The sequence below is a fragment of the Bos indicus x Bos taurus genome, chromosome 17, assembly GCF_003369695.1.
Source record: "Bos indicus x Bos taurus breed Angus x Brahman F1 hybrid chromosome 17, Bos_hybrid_MaternalHap_v2.0, whole genome shotgun sequence".
Classification (NCBI taxonomy): Eukaryota; Metazoa; Chordata; class Mammalia; order Artiodactyla; family Bovidae; genus Bos; species Bos indicus x Bos taurus.
In genome coordinates, this window is record NC_040092.1 from 43,633,506 (window position 1) to 43,651,698 (window position 18,193).

Below are 18,193 nucleotides of genomic sequence, written 5' to 3' on the forward strand. Positions count from 1 at the left end.
ACTACTTGTTTTCTTTAATATTTACTTAGGCCTTTTACTCCTTGAGGCAAAAACGAGCTTAGGTATCCCTTTTCTGCACCTCTGGTGCCTGTCAAAGTGTCCTCTGGAGTTGTATGCACTCAGTAAGTGCTTGCTGAGTACACAGTGTCGTCCTGCAGCAATTGCAAAAAGGAAACATTGCTTTTTAGGTTCAGAATTAATCAGAAGAAGGGTTCATGAATTACTTCCAGTGCTTGATGAAAGGCCCAGAGAGGCCTCTTCCCCTGCATTTTTGGTTGAGGAACAGGTCTATGCTTGCTCTGACTCGGGCCTCTTGTCCACCTTGGAAGGGCTGAGTCACAAAAGGTTCTTCTCTCAGACTTAGACCCTTCTGCTTTCTGGAGTAGAGCTGCCCAATAGAAGGGAAATGTTGCAGTATAAGTAAGGAACTGAGTTTTAAAATTTTATTTAATCTTAATTAAAATTTAGAAAGCCACATGGCTAGTGATTACCATAGTGGACAGTGTAGTTCTGGACCCTGGCCCAGTCCAGGCCTTGTCAGCTGCCCAGAGGCCCTTCCATTCATCATTGCCGGCAGACGAATCCCACAGCCTTTGTGGCTTAAACAACAGACATTTACTTCTCATGATTCTAGAGGCTGGAAGTCCAAGGTCAAGATGTTGGCAGGTTTGCTTTCTCCTGAGGGCTCTCTGCTTGGCTTGCAGACCGACTGCCACCATCTTACTGAGTCTTCACAGGTCTTTCCTATGACCATGTGCATCCTTGATGTCTCTGTGTTTAAATGTCCTCTTGTGATCAGTGACATTGGATTGGGACCCATCATTTTAATCACCATTTTAAAGGCTTTATCTCCAAATAATATAATACAGTCACATTCTGAGATACTGGAGGGTTATGTTTCAACATAAGAAATTTGGGGGGGACATAATTCAGCCCATAGAAGACCAGATGCTTCATCTAAACCTGTTTTTTCACCCAGAGCTCTAGGAGGAAGAAAGGTGTCCAAAGTCCCCACCAAAAGTGTATCCATCAAGTCACCTTCTTTGTAATGGGCTGGTTTTGGCCTCCAGCTAATATGTTTGTGTCTGTGCTGGTCTCCCTGCAGACTAAGGTAGATATTTATGATGTGCTGGAGGGTTAATGTAGGTAGACCACGAAGCTGGTTTTTCTTCTGCCCTGGGCTCCACATGGAAATTGAGCGGTGGTGGTAGAGGATGAAGACGATAGCTGCTCATAGAAGGAAGGCAGGCTGGCCTCGTCATGGTTGACCCAGGGGAAAGTGTGTGGTGGTACTTTGTGGCTGTGCTGCCGTCTCGGCCTGCTGATTTGGTCGTTAGGGTGGGTTATGGTTGTGGCAAACAGCTCTCATTTAGAACCCTTAGAATGCTGGGTCATAGAGACACGTGCACACATCTACAGCATAAACACACTTTGCACCTTCTCTGAGGGCGGCTGCTGTCCCGTGTGGGCCTCTGCCACCAGCCTGCCTGTGTGCGTTGGATGCCATCCTCTCATGTAGGCACGCAGTGGGTGTGAGTAGGGTGCCTTCTGCCTCTGCACTCAGGTACCCAGAGCTGAGCCTGCCCTTAGTTGAGTCTGGGTGCTTGGAAGCCTTGCTCATAACAGGGCTGTGTCAGTGCAGTGGCCACTCCCCAGCCTTTCCAGCCTGCATTTCTGACAGAAGTTTGGCAGCAGCTCCCAGCCCAGCGCCTCACATGTCCAAGTGGAGAAGAGACAGCTGCAGACATCAGCTTGCGGCCCCCACATAGCCCTGGCTGGGCCCGGCTGGCCTCCTGGGCCGGAGCCCTTTGCTTTGATTTCTGGCTTGGTGCAGGGGAATAGCTGCATGGTATTTACAGTTGGGGATGCACAGGCACTGTCTGCGCCATGCAAGCCCGCCTCCAGCTGCAGGCATAGCTGTGGGAGCCTTTCTCCAGGTGCCCTGGACTGCCAGCCTCGCAGTTGGATGAAACCGTGTTGGAGTGTTCGCGGGCTGGGCTCCTGGGACGGGGTGGCTCAGCCAGTCTCGGAAGTTTAATGCCTTGTGCCAGGGCGCAGCCTCGGGACACAAGCGCTTTATCTCTTCCGAGTCCTTGGGCCTCCGTCTTCAGGGGTTTTGGCAAATGCAACAGTGGGGCTAGTTTCAGTGTTTCCACCCAGCCTGAGGGGGGAGGAGAGGAGCTGGAGCTGGAGCTGGTCATCAGTGGCCAGTGATTTAATCAATCACGCTTGTATAAAGAAGCCTCCGTACAATCCTGAAAGCACAGAGCTCGGTGAGCCTGCAGGTGGTGGCCCTGCGCTGGCTGGCAAGAACGGTGCACTCTGAGAGCCCTCGGATGCCAGTGCCCTTTGCCCAGGCCTTGTCCTGTGCGTCTCTTTATTGGCTATTGATTCATCGCCCTCAGTATCTTTTTTATAATAAATTGGTTATCTAGTATGGAACGTGTTTCTTTGAGTTCTGTGAGCTGCTCTGACAAATGACTCGAGGAGAGGGTCTTGGGAACCTCTGCCAGTCAGAGGCACAGGTAACAACCTGGGCTTGGCAGCTGGCCTCTGAAGCGGATGGTGGTCTTGTGGGACTGAGTCTGTGGAATCTAGTTCTGTCTCCATGTCAGAATTGAGTTGAATTCTTGGACATCCTGCTGGCACCTGACAGTTGCTTGTTAGGATGTGGAAGCTTCCACAAGCGCATATTGGAATTGGGTCTAGGAACCATTTTTGCCTCATGCCTCAAATTTCAGGGCTGCGTTGACCTCCCTGTGGGAAGGTCTTGGGTGAGGCGAGGGGCTGCGGGGCCAGGCGCCTTGTGGACGCCTTGCCTGGTCTGCTGGTTTCCACACCTGTGCTGACCCTGAAACACTTCTGTCTTTTCCAGTTACCCAACCAAGTTCTGCTCCCTCAATTGTGATGACAAAGACACAGAAGAAAGTCAACCAACTAATTTTTCACTTAGCAATGCAGGTTGTTGAGTGACAAACATGAAGTTATGTGAGGACTTTGGTTTTCCTGGGCTCTCTCCAGCTTACAGATAAACAGTGAAGAAGCACCAAAGTTTTTAGTGGATGAAACATGCTTTCTCATTTGGACCTTTTGTGTTACATGTTTTTAATAACTTGCTTTCACTTTTTTTTTGTTTGTTTATTTGACTGTGCTTGGTTTCCTTCATGACAAGTCTTCAGAGGTTTCTCAGTGGTTTCTCTTTTGCATAAAGGTTAGTAACTCTGCTTCCGCTTCTATTCCTGTGTGACTGGACCTTTAATTTGCTCCTTTCCCACCATCAGTTGAATCTTGGGACACTGAGGAGTTGTGTAGGAATTCTTGAAATGTGGGAATTTTGGCTCAAGTACTGCAGAATGTGCAGTACGCGTGTCTTCTCTAGGCACGTGGAGATGGCTTTATCCCTTTTCACACCCAGCTTGTGGCTTGTCGACATTGATGGGCAGAGCATCGTCTTGAGCTCAAGGAGCAACTAGCACCTGATCTGCTACATGGACTTGGACTTAACAGAAGGGCTGGGTGACTATGAAACAAAACATTTGTGTCAGTTGGTTGAAGGCCCAGGTATGTTGAAACATTCCTGGGCCAGTGCTCTGAGCACGCACCCATCAAGCTTTGTGCTTTGGAAGATAAACTGCAGAGCTAACAAGCCATTTTGGGAGGGAAGGGGCTTGGGCTGTGGGAGGTGTGGGGTCAGGCCCTGGTAGAAGGAGCAGTGGTGTGGGAGGCGGGTCTTCTATCACACAGCGCAAGCAAATGGGCACTGTGTTAAATCTGTTCCCTTCTCTCAGACTGGACATTCCGCAGCACCACGTCACTGGTGCAGGGCTGGCCTCGCCTTGCTCTCTCCAGTCTGCACTGTTGTGACATCGACTGGCCCTCTGGGCTCCATACTTGCTGGTCCTAAGCACCTCATTTTGTTGAGCTGGTTTAACACTCCTAAAAACACCAGCGTGGGATTTAGGGTCTAGAAGCGGGGTCTGAGATAGGAGATGCACCATTTGGTCGGGGGTGAGGTTCTTTCGTATTTTGCATTTGTGGTGGGGTGAGCACCCAGCTGTGCTGCCTGCCATTCAGTCTCTGCTGAGCCTTTCGTGCGCTGCACCACCTGGAAGGCTGATGTTGGAGGCGTGTGCAGTATGCAGTAGATTTACTCTTGGGGTTTCCCCTTATTGGATCTAGGGCAAGACAGCATGACTATATTTCGAAGGACAGTGTTGAAGGTAAATGCAGACTAGAACCGGAAAGCAGGGTGAGTAGTGCAGAGCACGCACAGGATCATGCTCGTGATGCTGCGACCTGCGAGCCTTCTGTCGCTTTCATCACCCCTGCATTTCTGTTTTAAGGGAAAATGGGGATAATAAAACAAAGCAGGGCTTTATTTTTCGCTAATTCTTCTCCGTGTTTAATAAGATTGATTGTTGATGCTAAAAGTACATGTCAAGGATTTAAAAGTCACTTGTCAGTAGAGTGGACTTGACTCTAGGTAATAATGTCTTGTGTATGGGCAGTAAGTAATTTTAAATGTTACTGCCGAATTTTTAGAGTTCCTAACGCTTCTCTTGAAAGCAACAAGAAAATAAAAAAGAAAATTTACTTGCTTATCAGTAAATGTCAGCACTCGGAAAACAAAAACAAAATATAGCATTTAACCCAGCATAATCTTACACATGGCTTTTCAGGACTAATGAGTGGCCAGTATTTTACTGTAGAGTAAATCGTTGTCTCCTAGTCCTTTCGTGTTAGAAATACTGATTTTTTTTTTTTAACCCAACATACTTAAAAAGTTCTATATCATAACTTTTTAAAATTAAAAATGAGTGTGAATTCTTCTGCTTGGATCATGGTCTGGGAGGAACCAGAGTGTGGCTGAGAGAGAACTCGTGTAGGGACATCAGGCATTGCTTGGAGGCTCCTGTGGACTTTGTAGATGGAGATGTGTTCTGGTCAGGAAGCAGTGGCCCCACCACGCTGTCTTTAAAGGCATTAGTGCTTTATTTTCCATGACCTCATTTTCCTTGCGCTCAAAAGCCTATCTTCTAATAGGTAAAACAGCGGTACGTTCTTAGTACCTGCCACCTTCCGTTCTTGAGTTATAGTCCTGAACAGCGACACTGTATTTTTGGCTACTTAAAGACATTTTTTAAAACATTAAGAATCTGCCGTGTGCATAGCACTGACTTCGTTAGGTGAACTGTATGTTGTAAATAGTTATTACATAGTTTTAAAGTGAATTAGAGGGAGCAACAAGTATCTGCTGCTGGACGAGGGAGGGAGGGACCAGCTGCTTCTCACTGTTGAGCCAAGTCTAGGTTCAGTACAGACCACCTGCATAGAGTAAAACGGAGCATTTTCTTCTCCTTTATTCTAAATGGATGGCAGAAAATCATCAGTTATTTTCTGCTCACACATACATGTTGACATGTTTACACCCATGAAATCATAAAACTGAAGAGAATCCTTCCCTTCCCTCTTTCCCTAGTTAACCTCTGATCTACTTTCTGTCACTATAGATTAGTTTATATTTTCCAGAGTTTTATATAAATGGAATAATATGTACTCTTTTTATCTGGCATTTTTCACTCCACATAATTATTCCCACATTTATCCATGTTGTATGTATCAACAGCTCATTCTTTTTTAATGCCAGATAGTACCCCATGGTATGGATATGCTGCTATTTGGATGGTTTCTGGTTTTTGGCTTTATAAGTAAACTAAGAACATTCCTTATGTCGGTGATAATTTAAGCTTAGCTTTCACCCCAATCTTGCCCTTTCTGCAAGGTGAGTTTAATATTAGTTTTTCTCTTCCTCCTTTTGCATTAGGCAAATTAAAAGGAGGAGAGACAGACTATTTCTGGGTGGACCAGTCTTTCTCTTGGGTAATAGAATTAGATGCCAAATTTGTAGCAGTTTTGAATATCTGTTTTTAAAAACAGGCAACATTTTTCAAGAATGTGAAAGCAGTCCTAGGAAAAGTTTCAAAATGATCACCATTCCTTGGACTGAGTTCTGTGCCAGCTGCGTGGAACCTTGAGAACCAGCCTGGAGGTTGTCCCTAACACTTCAGATAGAGATTTGCAGTAGAGGGGCCACCCCTCTGCGCCCTATGTCTCTGCCCCTCCCCGGGCTCCTGGGCAGTCCATCGAGTCTGCTTGTGCAGACTGGCTGGGCTGCTGGAGGGTGGGCCCAAGGATCAGAGGGGGCAAGACAGGCCTGTCTAGAGACTGTGAGCTGCCCAGCCGCCTTCCTCTCTGGGTTCCTAATTTGGTTTCTGTCTTCCTTTTTCCAATAATGACCAGATTTAGAACTTCGTGCAAGTCAGACTTACCCCAGTATGCCCAGAATGTTCCTTTCAGTGTGGGATTGAAACTTTCTTGTTCATTCAAGAGTCTAAGAGTGAACCACTCAGTAGGATTACTGGTAGGAAATCTGTTCTGCTGGCCTAACCGCACAGTCAGGTGACCCAATAAACAAGCTCAGGACTGGTCATCGGCGGTAGTGCTTTTGCCTGTTGAGGGACGCTTGGCAATCCCCTTAGTCTCCGTCATGGCAAATCTGATGATAGGCTTACATGCAGAATCTGTTTCTTTATATCCCCAAGGTCTTAAGGGTGCTTTGATTGTGTCCCTTGTCTCTGGAATCTGTAGAGATAAGAGTTTCCTGTTTGAGTGAAAAGTGACTTTGTTGATAGAATGGCAGTCCCCCTCAGGTTTTAGCTATTATTTCGGGGGGAGGGGGAGTGGTGTTAATTTATGGGAAATGCTACAGTCTGTTCAACAGGGAGGAGAGTTATCAGGAAGCTAGACACACTGCAGGTAGTTAGGGTGGTTTTGGATCTCAGGCAGTGATACAGCATCCAGAGACAGGAGGCAGTGACAGGTGGAGAAGAGGGGCTGAGGTGCTGAGGTCCTGGGCAGCTGCATTCCACTCGGCCATTAATTGGATGTGTCCCGAGTTAGGAGAGTTTAGAATGACTCTTGAATAGAAGAAGAAGAAAAACAGGGTTGAATAAAATATTGAGCCAGTTACTGTAGTGCTGAGTTGACCCACCTTAGGAACACCCAGGGCTTGCGTGATGTCTGATCCGAAGAGGGGAGCATGGACCTGGCGCTTGGGAGGGACACTAGTGTGGGAATGCTGGTCTGACAGTCTCCCAGGTGAGACTATGGGTGTAGACGAGCCCTCCCCGGGGAAGGACATCCGGAGCAAGAGGAACTCAGACATTGTGGCATTAAGGAGACATAGGCGGCCTGGTGGAGCTCCCCATTTCCATGATTCAGCGGGGGAAGGGGCCACATGATGGGATAAGAGCATCCTGTCCTCCGAACTCAGAGAAGGGCCGATGCTGGCAGGCATTTTCTGGGATAGGGGAGCAGGCAATTTTAAAGGTGATTTGGCCGCAGCCCCTAGTCTGTGGCAGGTCGGAGTTTTCCTATTGTAGGAATTGCTAAGTTCGTTTGTGGAGTCAGAACTTTTTTCCTAATGTTTTAGGGTATGGGTTTAGGATATAGCGCAATGCTGTTAGCGTTTAAAAAGTTCCTGAAAGTTTTTTTAAAAGCTTCTGGATTTATATATACCACTGTGAGACTCTGAACCTCTGAAGAAGTGCGGGCTTATGGATGAAGGCACCAGCTGCATGGTGCGCTTGAGCGCCTCTTCCCTCTGGGAGTGTACTGTGATGCAGCGGCCCTGACCACTGGCTGTGGAGTGGTCTTGCTGGCTTGCTGTGGGAAGTGAGTGTGGGAGTGGAGGAGCTCTTGGGGAGAGGGGAGAGCTCGGCGGGGCACTGGCAGTCTCCTGGGGTGGCACTGAGGGCGCCTTGCTGCGAACACTCAGTGGTTTGTGTACCTCTGATTGATTGCTTTTCTTGGGACATTTGTGTCTTTAGGCCTGTCGACTACCTGGTCCCAGAATTCCCGATCCCAGCACAGGAGAAGTTCCTGCTCCAGACCTGAAGATCGAAAGCCTTCAGAGGTAATTTCTGAGTGCTGGTGTGACTGTGCATGTCCTGCGTGTGTGTGTGTGTAAGTGCATATGGTTGACACACACACCTGATTGTTGATACTGATGTCAGTGCGTTCTTGGGTAAGTTATGTAACCCCTCTGTTCCTCAGTTTCCAAATCTGTAAGATGGGGATAATGCAGGTGTTCACCTTACAGGATCCTTATGAGGATTCAGTGGATTAATACACAGAGGTAAATTGTGCTCAGTACCTGTTAGCTGTTATTAATTATATTGTTCAGTATTTTTGACTGAAAAATCCCATGGACAGGAGCCTGGCGGGCTCAGTCGGACATGCTCTGTAGGCAGCTGGTCCCTGTGTGAGAGCACCGGTCCCCATTGCTGGAAGCCCTCCCGGTGTTGGCGCTGGGCAGTCTGGGTGGTGCTGGCCTTGGCCCTGACCTGCGTTTTGTTCCAGATTGTTGTTGTTTTTTTTAAGTTTCTGAGTTGAAATGACTTCATACTTGAAGTGCTGAGGTTCAGCGCTGCTGGGGACCTCTGATATCAAGTCCGTTTGAGGGCATCTGCCTCAGTCTTGAGCACCCTCTCCCGAGTCTCTAGTGCAGAAAGAGTGGGGTAACTGCCTTTTCTCTTCTTGTTGCTTCAGTTTGAATTTTTTTTCTTCTTTGGCAGATTCCCTTATTAACACTGATACTTATCAGACTTGTTGGAATATGTCTTTAACTAATTTGCCTCCTGAAGATGTAGAGCTGAGACTTGAAAGGACTCCTCTCTTTAGGGCTGGGGAGGGCGTGGCTGACAGTTCACGCCCCTGGGGCATGGGCCCCTGGTCGCACTTGTGCTTTTGTGGAAGGTGCACAGCCAGGTTCCTGCCAGTTCCTGGGACTGCAGTGACATACGGGGGAGAGTCCAGATCCAAAATGGCAGGCTGGAGACACGGCCCTTTTATTCAGACCCTGCCTCAGACTTTATTATGGTGATGTTTATTAAAGTGGTCACCAACCTGAAAAGTCACCAGGAAAAACAAATACGGACCTATTAGCAGGCATATAATGTGAACCGTACTTCGCAGCACAAGAAAGAACTCCCTGTCCCAAGAAGAGAGAGTTCAGCATTGTGACTTGTGTAAACAGAGTAGCTTACAGATGCAGCCTTACTTCGTGCCAAATACAACTTGGGGTGGTGCTAATGCCAGGGTCAGCACTTCCTCTTGTAGCTCTGAGACCCGAGTGGACTGAGGCAAGGCCCTGGTGGGAAGTCTCCATCAGGAGCAGCAGGCGTGAGGGGACTCCTTTTGTGGTCGGTCCCTCCTTGACCTGCTGTGAGGCACTGAGGTGCTCTCTTGGCAGAGGGTACCTTGGAGTCTTGTGGTCTGTTTTTGGCAGGGTGAGGAGAGGGTGGTAGCTTGCTTTCTTCTTTTTCTCTCCTCATCCTCTCCTTCCCTGACAAATGCTGCTTACCTAGCAGAAGTTACACTAGGTGAAGGAGTGCAAACACATTCTTTACAAGCTCATTTCTGCCTGGACTCCACTGGTCTGTCGTTGCTTCTCTCCTAGATTTTTGCAGCCTTTGCTCTTCCTGGTATTGACCACCCAAAACCTGCCCTTCCAGACACCTTGCTGGAAGCTCTGATGCCCAGCGGGCAGGGGCTGGGTGGAGGCAGCCTGAGGGTGGGAACAGAAGCCCTGGTGGCCCTGGGTTTTGGCTTGGTGTTGTTACATGGTTAGTGGAGTTCTAGTTCTTAAACATTTACCAGGAAGTTGCCCTTGAGTGGAATGACTCCCTCCAGGGGTTTTTAGGCACGCGTCTTCAGCAGCCTGCTTGCTGACTTGGGAGTCTCTTAGCAGTTTCCCAGGGAGGACACTGAGGCTCTTGTGTCGTTGCTGGTGCAGACGTGGCCGTCTCGCAGAGCCAGGGAGGGAGTGAGGGCGTTGAGCTTCTGCCGCTCCCATCCTAAGCACGGCCCAGGGTATTGGCAGGCCCAGGGGTTTCCTCAGTAGGTAGACTGGTTCTCTGTTGAAACAGTGACCTGGTTATATGGCAGTACCATGGTTACCCTGCAGCTGCCAGTGCTCTGAAGAAAAATGCAAATACCCAGTGTCAGTGACCCTTTGCTCTCCCTGTCCAGGTGTTTAGGACAGACCTGATCACTGCCATGAAGCTCCATGACTCCTACCAGCTGAACCCGGACGAGTACTACGTGCTGGCGGATCCCTGGAGACAGGAGTGGGAGAAAGGGGTCCAGGTGCCAGTGAGCCCTGGGACCATCCCCCAGCCTGTGGCCAGGTAGATGTACCTTGGAGAGGGGCCACCCCTCCCCCACCAACGGTCTTACTGCCCTGCCAGCCAGCCGGCTGTGGGGAGCAGTGTGGAGTTAGCAGTAGGGCTTCTGGGGGAATAAGAAAGGTGGTAGAAACACGCCTCGGGTCCGCAGGTGGTGCTGTGGGCCTCCACCTTGGAAGGTGCTGCTCTCCTCGAGAGGAAGGTAAATTCCAGGACTTCCTGGGAAGTGGGGGGTGGGGGGGGACGCCTGGATGTAGGCACAGTGGCTCCCTCTTCTGGAGGCCGCTCTCCTGGGGAGGGGTGTCTGCCTGTCGTCCTGCTGGGTCAGCGCCACCTCTGGGGGAGGACGGGGGTGAGCAGTCCTGTCAGGTTAGGGCTATGTGGATGGGACCTTAGAGTTCTCCCTGGATAAACTTTGCCCACATGTTGTTAGAGACTTTCTCTGGATTTTACTTCCAAACCACTTTTCCCCTGAAAGGTTTTGAGGGTCAGGCTTTGATGACCTGCCTCAGCATGAAGCTGGGCTTGTTTGCTCACCTGTCTGAGGCTGCTCACAGGGAGAGAGCGCCCGACTTCACCGCCACCTCAGCTCCCTGCTTTGCGAAACATCCTCTTTCACCATCACTGAGTGTGGCCTGAGTTTACCCTCAGCCCTCGCCCCCATCATGGCCTCAGGCACTTGAGATGATCGAGCCTGATTATTGGGTTAGGGGTCCCTGGGACAAATGTCCCCATAAGTGCACAGGATTAAATGACCCTCCCAGGCCGGACTGCGGTCTGGGAAGTGAGTGGAATGTTCCCTGGGCTCTTTAGGTTTCACCCACCCCTGGGGCACAGCACCACCTAACTGCTCAGCGCTGGCATCCCCAGTCCCAGGCATTCTGAGCCCAGCAAAGGACAAGTAAACACCCACACAGCTTGTGGAAGTTTTCACCTGAAACCCTGCCCTTAGTTGAGTAGGAGGAAGAACTCCCTTAAATTTGCCTATCTCAATGTCATATATTAATAGATAAAGTCACTCTGGTATTATAAGGGTGATGGAACTATGACGGACTCCTTGGACAGATGGGTATAAATGCAAACTGCCGGCGCCCTGAGACCTGGAGGTGGAGGGATGGTGTGGATGTGAGCGGCTCCTGGGCCGCCATGGTCTCTGGTCAGCAGTGGCTGGACCTTCTCACGTGCTGTCTTTCTCCTGAGCGGGTGTGAGGGCAGCAGTTCTCCAGGTGTTCACAGGTGGAAGTATGAGGAGCAGAGGGACCTTGCCTTCTCTCCTGGGATCCCAGGTGTGTGTTGGGAGTGTCCCTAACTTGGCCGGGACTCTGATTCTCAGGCTGCCTGGAGATGGCCGAGGCCCGAGTTTTAGCCCTGGAGGGGATGGTTCCTCCCTTGGCTCCCCAGCACGCCGCTGTACCCGCTGTGTGGCTGCTCCTGTCTCTTCTGTGTCCCAGAGAACCCCGTGCTTGGTGGTCTCCAGCAGGGGCGGGCAGGCCTGGATTGTGGAGGGGGATCAGTCGTTAACCCTTGACACTTAGGGCGGGGTGCATTCTTGTGTGTGTGCGCTGCTGTCAGATGGCGGCAGGCACGCAGGGTCCTGGGAAGCCACACGGAAGAAGCTGGTGGTGACAACTTCGGTAGTTTTGTCACTTGACATCTAGTTTTATTTTAGGGGCTTTAATGACTCTACTGTATTTTATTAGCAGTGATGTTAGGGTGTTAACTCTCTTAACCAGGTGGTGACCTGGGGTTTGAGGGTCAGAGGTGGAAGCTCGCCTGGGGCCTTCTGACAGACAGACTTGCTTCCTTGTGGCAGGAAGGGTAACCCCGCTGCCTTGTTTTCTTCTTAACCAGGGTCGTATCTGAAGAGAAATCCCTCATGTTCATCAGGCCCAAGAAATACATTGTCTCGTCAGGCTCCGAGCCTCCGGAGCTGGGCTACGTTGACATCCGCACACTGGCCGACAGTGTGTGTCGTTACGATCTCAACGACATGGACGCCGCGTGGCTGGAACTGACCAACGAGGAGTTTAAGGAGATGGGTGAGAGAGGGCTCTGTGGCCTTGTGTACAGGATGAGTAGGGGCCTGCAGGTGAGGGGAGAAGCTCCTCACCACCTGGGGGTGCCGTCGAGTCTGCGTGTGCTCCCTGGACGAGTGGTGGGCTGAGGAGGGCTGTGAGGAGGGGAGGAGCAGGGCTCCTGGTTCCCACCCTCACCTACAGCCCCGAACCCGCCACTTCCTTACCTCCAGGAAACTAGGGAGGCTGAGCTCTTCGGATCGCTTCTTCAGCGCTGACCTGCTGTTTCTCACAGTAGACTCCACTCCAGCCAAGCGCACCGATTTCCAGACGTAGCGCTTGTGCTTTCACCTCAACCATCCCCTGAAGTCTTTTGCTAAACCCGAGCGCTCCATTTGTCTGTCCTGGCTTTCCCTGGGTGAAGCCCCACGTTAGCGTGGGTGTCGTGCCCATCGCGATCTAACTGTCTACACATCAGTCAGTTCTTGTGTGTGTGCAGCTCAGGGCTCCTGTACCGCCTTTGCTCGCATCTCCTTGTGTCACCACCAGGATGACACTTGGGTCTCGGCTTACACGCCACTTCTGATTGCTAAGAGTTGCCTGGAGTGTGTGGAGACGGCAAGTCAGTGAGGCCCAGTCTGGGTTCCCTACGAGAGACTGTGAGGATTAATTAGCTTTGTGCTGGAGGTCGAGGTCGGGAAGTGGTGGCACAAGCTCTTTGCAGCCTAGCTTATGTAAGTATGTATGAAATGGTGGATGGATTTCAAAGCCCTGCAGGACTGAGACTGTGTTTATGTGGGTCCCTGAGCCTCGCATGGGGCCTGGCGTGTGACGGGTGCCGCCGCGCCTTCTGCTCCCCAGCCCCTGAGTGGGAAAGACCCTGTGGACTGAGCTGGGAATTTTGACAAAGCTGATTCGTTCCTCATGGTCCTTGCTTTTAGATATTAGTGGCTAGACTGTTAGTAGGTGACAAGGTTGCTTTATAGAATCTGTTCAGAAGTTTCCTCTTGGACAGAATACTATGTTTCAGCTTCATAGACTTTGTGGAAACCCCTGTACACCACTAGACTGGCAGAGGGGTCCTGAGTTAAGGCAAAGGGACCGACGGCCAGGGGCTGGGGGCTTCTGTGGATGGTGCAAGGGGTAGTGCTGGGTCTCTGTCGGACAGTGAGGCAGTGCTGAACGATTTGGCAGGATAAGTGGTGCAGTTGTCTAACATATACTGAACACATGCTTGAAGACTACCTTGGCTTTCATTGTTTTTTTTTAATGGTGAAAATTAATTATAGGGTATAGGGTTGTATTTTCAAAGCCAGTGATGTTTTCAAAACTGGTAGGAAGAATTGAGATGAAAGTGTCTGGCCACGCAGAAACAATCTCGTTATTAAATAGGGTTTGAGATGAGAGGTGGCTTTTTTGAATATGTGTTTATTAGGGCTTATCACAGTGCCAGCACTATTGTGTTCTCCAAGTTTTTAAAAACTGGAAGTGTCAATTAAATTTATGGTAATGCATAAGAGTTGTTGTTGGCTCTGATGACATTTCTGTTGTTTCTTAGATGTGTTTTACTATTTTTTACAGCCTGTTTTTTCTTTCTTGCATGAGTGTTTTCATTGTAGGAAGTTTGGAATACATCCACAAATGGAAGAAAAAGTCTCATCCCACCACTAGTTATAACCATGATAACCACTTGAAGTTTATTTTTGGTCATTTCTTGCATAAGAGTGCATTTTATTTGATTCATAAGGAGCTGTCTTCTTTGCTTCAGAATTGCTTGTATTTCTGTCTTTCATGGGTCTGATTAGCTTATGCATCTCAACTAGTAAATTCAGAGGATGAGGAGGGATAAACCAGGTAAAAACATTTGAGTATTCACAGTGAAATCTGTTCTCAGCACCATTTTAAACATTCCATTCCATTGAAAAAATGGAATGTTTTTTGAAAAACTAACCAAGCCATACTATGTGGTCATGGTTTTGAAGTCTGTTATATGCTGGTTGTTATATATAATATAGTAATGAAATGACAGTCTAATGTATTCAATACTTAACATCCTTGAGCACTTCTGGGATTTATCTTTCACTTTTCTACCTTCCAGTGCTGTGTCTTCAGTACCTGACCATAAAGAACAAACTGTTGTGTGGATATGTCTTTCTCCCTTTTAATTTAAAGATCCTTCCTTGAAAGGGTCAGAGAGATGTTCAACAGATAATATTTGGGACACTCAGGATACATTTATTTATTCATTGTGAATTCGTTAGTATAACTAATATTATAATATTTACTCATGGATTTATCAAAGTAGGTTTGTGGCATTTTTCCTCCAGGAATGCCCGAGTTAGATGAATACACCATGGAGAGGGTCCTGGAGGAATTTGAACAGCGGTGCTATGACAACATGAACCATGCAATTGAGACTGAGGAAGGTCTGGGGATCGAGTATGACGAAGATGTCGTCTGTGACGTCTGCCAGTCACCTGATGGTGAGGACGGCAACGAGATGGTGTTCTGCGACAAGTGCAACATCTGCGTGCATCAGGTAGGTGGGCAGCGGGGCCTGGGAGGAAGCCACAGATGGGGGGCTAAGGACGTGTGCCCATCTCTTTCTTATTACCGGGTGTTTCAAGTATTTCTTGCTGCTTTTACAGCCAGGAGAATGGGATCCTGTATTAATTTGCTTGGGCTGCTCTAACAGAGTATACCACCAGCTGGATGACTTAAAATGACAGAAATTATTGTCTTGCTGTCTGGAGACGGGAAGCCTGAATTCAAGGTGTCGGCAGGGCCATGCTCCCTCTGAAGCGCCCCCCCTCGCCTCTCTGGCCCTTGGTGGCTTGCTGGCAGTCGTCGGCATTCCGTGGCTTGCAGCTGTGCACCGCTCTGGCCTCCGGCTTTGCCGTCGCTCCGTGTTCTCGCTATGTGTCTCTGTCTTGACACTTGGCCGTCTTGTAGGAAGACCCGTCACAGTGGGTGAAGGGCCCTCCCTACTCCAGTGTGAGCTCATCGTAACTGACTACATCTGTTTTCTTCTGGGTTAGGACTGACTTTAACATAAACTTTTTGGACACAATTCAAAACATCACTTTTGCTGACATCACGATAAACTGAGCCCTTAAACAAGAGGAAAGGGGCCCTTTTTCTTGAACGTTATCTCCTGTCCTCCCTGATGTCAATAGGATTTGGCGGTTGCTTCAGTAAGGATGGGCATAGGGTAATTTAAAAAGCTTGGGAGAATCTCAGTCTCGACTCTTCTTTCATTTATTTTTTAATACAATAATTGTATTTCTGTGGGGACTGTGTTCATATAAACTCTTTGGAAGACTCTTCTGAGGTACTTGCTTTGAGCTCACCTGTTGATGCTGAGATTTACAACAATCTTGAAGACTTGTGTGGGATGGTGGCTTGGTGACCTCTGGGGAAGAAGAATCGAGTTTGTGATTCTCGGCTGTTTTTGTCCTTCTGGCTGCCTCCTGGGGGTCCCTTCTGCCTGGGCACTTCACAGGCTGTGTGGCCTTAGCCCATCTCATCCTCACGACACATGAACCATAGTCTCCTGCTGATTGTGTTATAGTAGCTCTGGATTTTCAGATGACCGAAGAGCTTTCCTTGGGATGATGGAGAATTCTCATAGAGGTGTTGTCGTCTCAACATGATGCACGTTGTGGCTACCATTTCACTCCTTTGTGCTATTTTACTTGGATGACATTTAGTTTTTTTTTTTTTCCCTACCATTTTTACTCCCCGCCCCCCTCATCCTGAGAAAAGTTTTGTTTGAAAAAAAGAGTTCTACTTGGAAACTGCTCAAACCCTCTGTTTTATGAATGAGTCACCTGGTGTCAGGGTGGGCTGCTCAGAGTCCCACAGTGGGTTACTGGCAGAGTTGAAACTGGAACCCCAGGGTGGGGGCTGGGTTGTGGGGGGCAGCTCTAGACACCCCACCCCCCAGCCTGGTCTCCTGTTCTTTTGGCCACACCTCATTGTCTCTTAGTATTTCCTCTGGGTCCTTTTTCTTTTGGGATGTTCTTCATGACTTGTCTTTAAGGCATCCTTTGTTTAATCTTCTAATTTACTTAGACTTGTTTTTCCAGTAAAAAAGAAAAAATTACCTGCTCAAATGAGACTTTTTTCTGGAGTGCCTGATATAGACTTTTTTGGTATTTGAAGCCTTAATAGTGTCAGTTCTATAAAAAGTTTTGTCTTGTTTTGTTTTTCCGGTCGGGCTGTGTTGACAGTGGCTCATTCACGGCACCGACACTGCTCCTGAGCTCCAGCCTTAGTGTCACTTAACTTTGCTGCACTCCCATCCTGTGGTTTCCTTTTTGCGTCCTGGATATTCAGATTGCATAGCGGCTGTGTTTTTCCTGTCTGGAGAATTGGAGTTGTGTTACTCTGTCTCTCCACTTCCTGACTCGTAGTTAGTTCATTTAAGGATACAGTTCTGAACAGTTTGGTGTTTTTAAACGGCTCTGACTGTGCTCCTGGTCCCATCACGGTTTTCTTTCTCTGCTTCTTCAGCGTTTGCCTTTTCTTTCTTTGACCCATCTTAATGGCTTTTAGTTGCCTTGAGTTCTGCAGTTATTGCTGTCTTGTGTAATTTGCCATCTTATGTAAAGCACGCTTTGTTTTGAACATCAGCCAAAGAGACCAAATTTCTTGTTTTGTCTAGAAGGTCTCATTTTTCTGTGCCTGTGGTGCTCACTTGGGGTGAGGAGGCGTGGGGGCCAGGTTAGTAGAGCTTGCTCAGCCTGGGGGCCCAGGCTGCCCCTTGGTTCTTTCTCATGTCCAGAGGTGTCTCATGTCACAGCTTTGGGAGACTCAGCTGCTTTGTGCTTTCTCCTCACTCTGTCTCAGCTGCATCAGTAAATCGGAGGGATGCCTACCCCGTCTAGCTCTGGAGAGTGTTTTGAGGGTTTACTGACTAATATTTAGAAACTTGGTACAGGGGGTATCTGTAGCTACACAGCAGATTTCTGTTGGACCTTTCTGTCCTTGAGTGGTTCTCAGGCCCCCCCCTGGAGTGTGTGTCCCCCACCTCCTGACTGTGAGGCTGCCCGGCACCTTTCCTGAAGGGAGTGCCTCTGTTTGGTGGCAGTTCTGTTAAACTCTTTCTAGGTGTTTAAAATTAATAGACATACGGGAAAAACAACTCTCTTCTCTCTTTTCCTTGGGATGTGCGGTGTCTTCATAGGCCTGCTACGGAATCCTCAAGGTCCCAGAGGGCAGCTGGCTGTGCCGGACGTGCGCCCTAGGCGTTCAGCCCAAGTGTTTGCTGTGTCCCAAGAAAGGAGGAGCGATGAAGCCCACCCGCAGCGGGACCAAGTGGGTGCATGTCAGCTGTGCGCTGTGGATCCCCGAGGTGGGTACCCTTCTGGGTGGTTCAGCTCCAGAGCCTGTGCTGCTCATTCTCACGGGGAGCCGTTCATTAATTAGCAGGCCTCATTGCAGCGGTTGAGTAAAACGCCGCCTGTGAATTACTACTCCTTTTTCCACCTTAAATTGAATCTGAGGCACGCTGTCACCTGCTGACGGTGTGAACGTTTGTAGAGACGTTGACTGGGAGCCACAGCTAGTTGGATTCCTGGGTGGAGGTGTTCAGATTTGTCTCCGCTGCGCACAAGCTCCCAGGAGCGGACCCATGGCGTTCACGTTGCGGCCTTCCCCTGAGGTGGGCTGTAACCCCTTGGAGCTGGCGAACCACGCAAGCCACACAGTTGTGGTTAAAGAACCACTGCTCTAGGTCACATTTGTGTGATTTTTATTAAAATTCTTACTTAGCCTCGACCTTTTTAATTTCAGGTCTGGTCTAATTTATTTCAAGTCCCAGACCTTGACTAATTTAATTTGCATGGCTCACTCTGAGAATATCATTTGTGATTCAAATTTTAGCATTTTTTGGTGTGTAATTTTGGTGCGTTTTTCTCCTGAGGAAAA

At 48.9% G+C, this 18,193-nt stretch overlaps 1 protein-coding gene across 9 annotated transcripts in view; it reads left to right on the forward strand.

Annotated features, from left to right (window-relative positions):
* The window catches only part of JADE1 (jade family PHD finger 1), a 56,469-nt gene that overhangs the window by 21,249 nt on the left and 17,027 nt on the right, over positions 1-18,193 (forward strand). For 8 of the 9 annotated variants that reach the window (XR_003515268.1, XM_027567324.1, XM_027567326.1 and 5 more), the window contains 5 exons: positions 7,890-7,975; positions 10,093-10,250; positions 12,099-12,286; positions 14,590-14,801; positions 17,451-17,618. Coding sequence is in view for 8 of the 9 variants with exons in the window: in XM_027567324.1 (XP_027423125.1) it covers positions 7,890-7,975; positions 10,093-10,250; positions 12,099-12,286; positions 14,590-14,801; positions 17,451-17,618 (812 nt within the window). In the remaining variant the exon portion in view is untranslated. The other variant, XM_027567330.1, reaches the window with a different exon arrangement.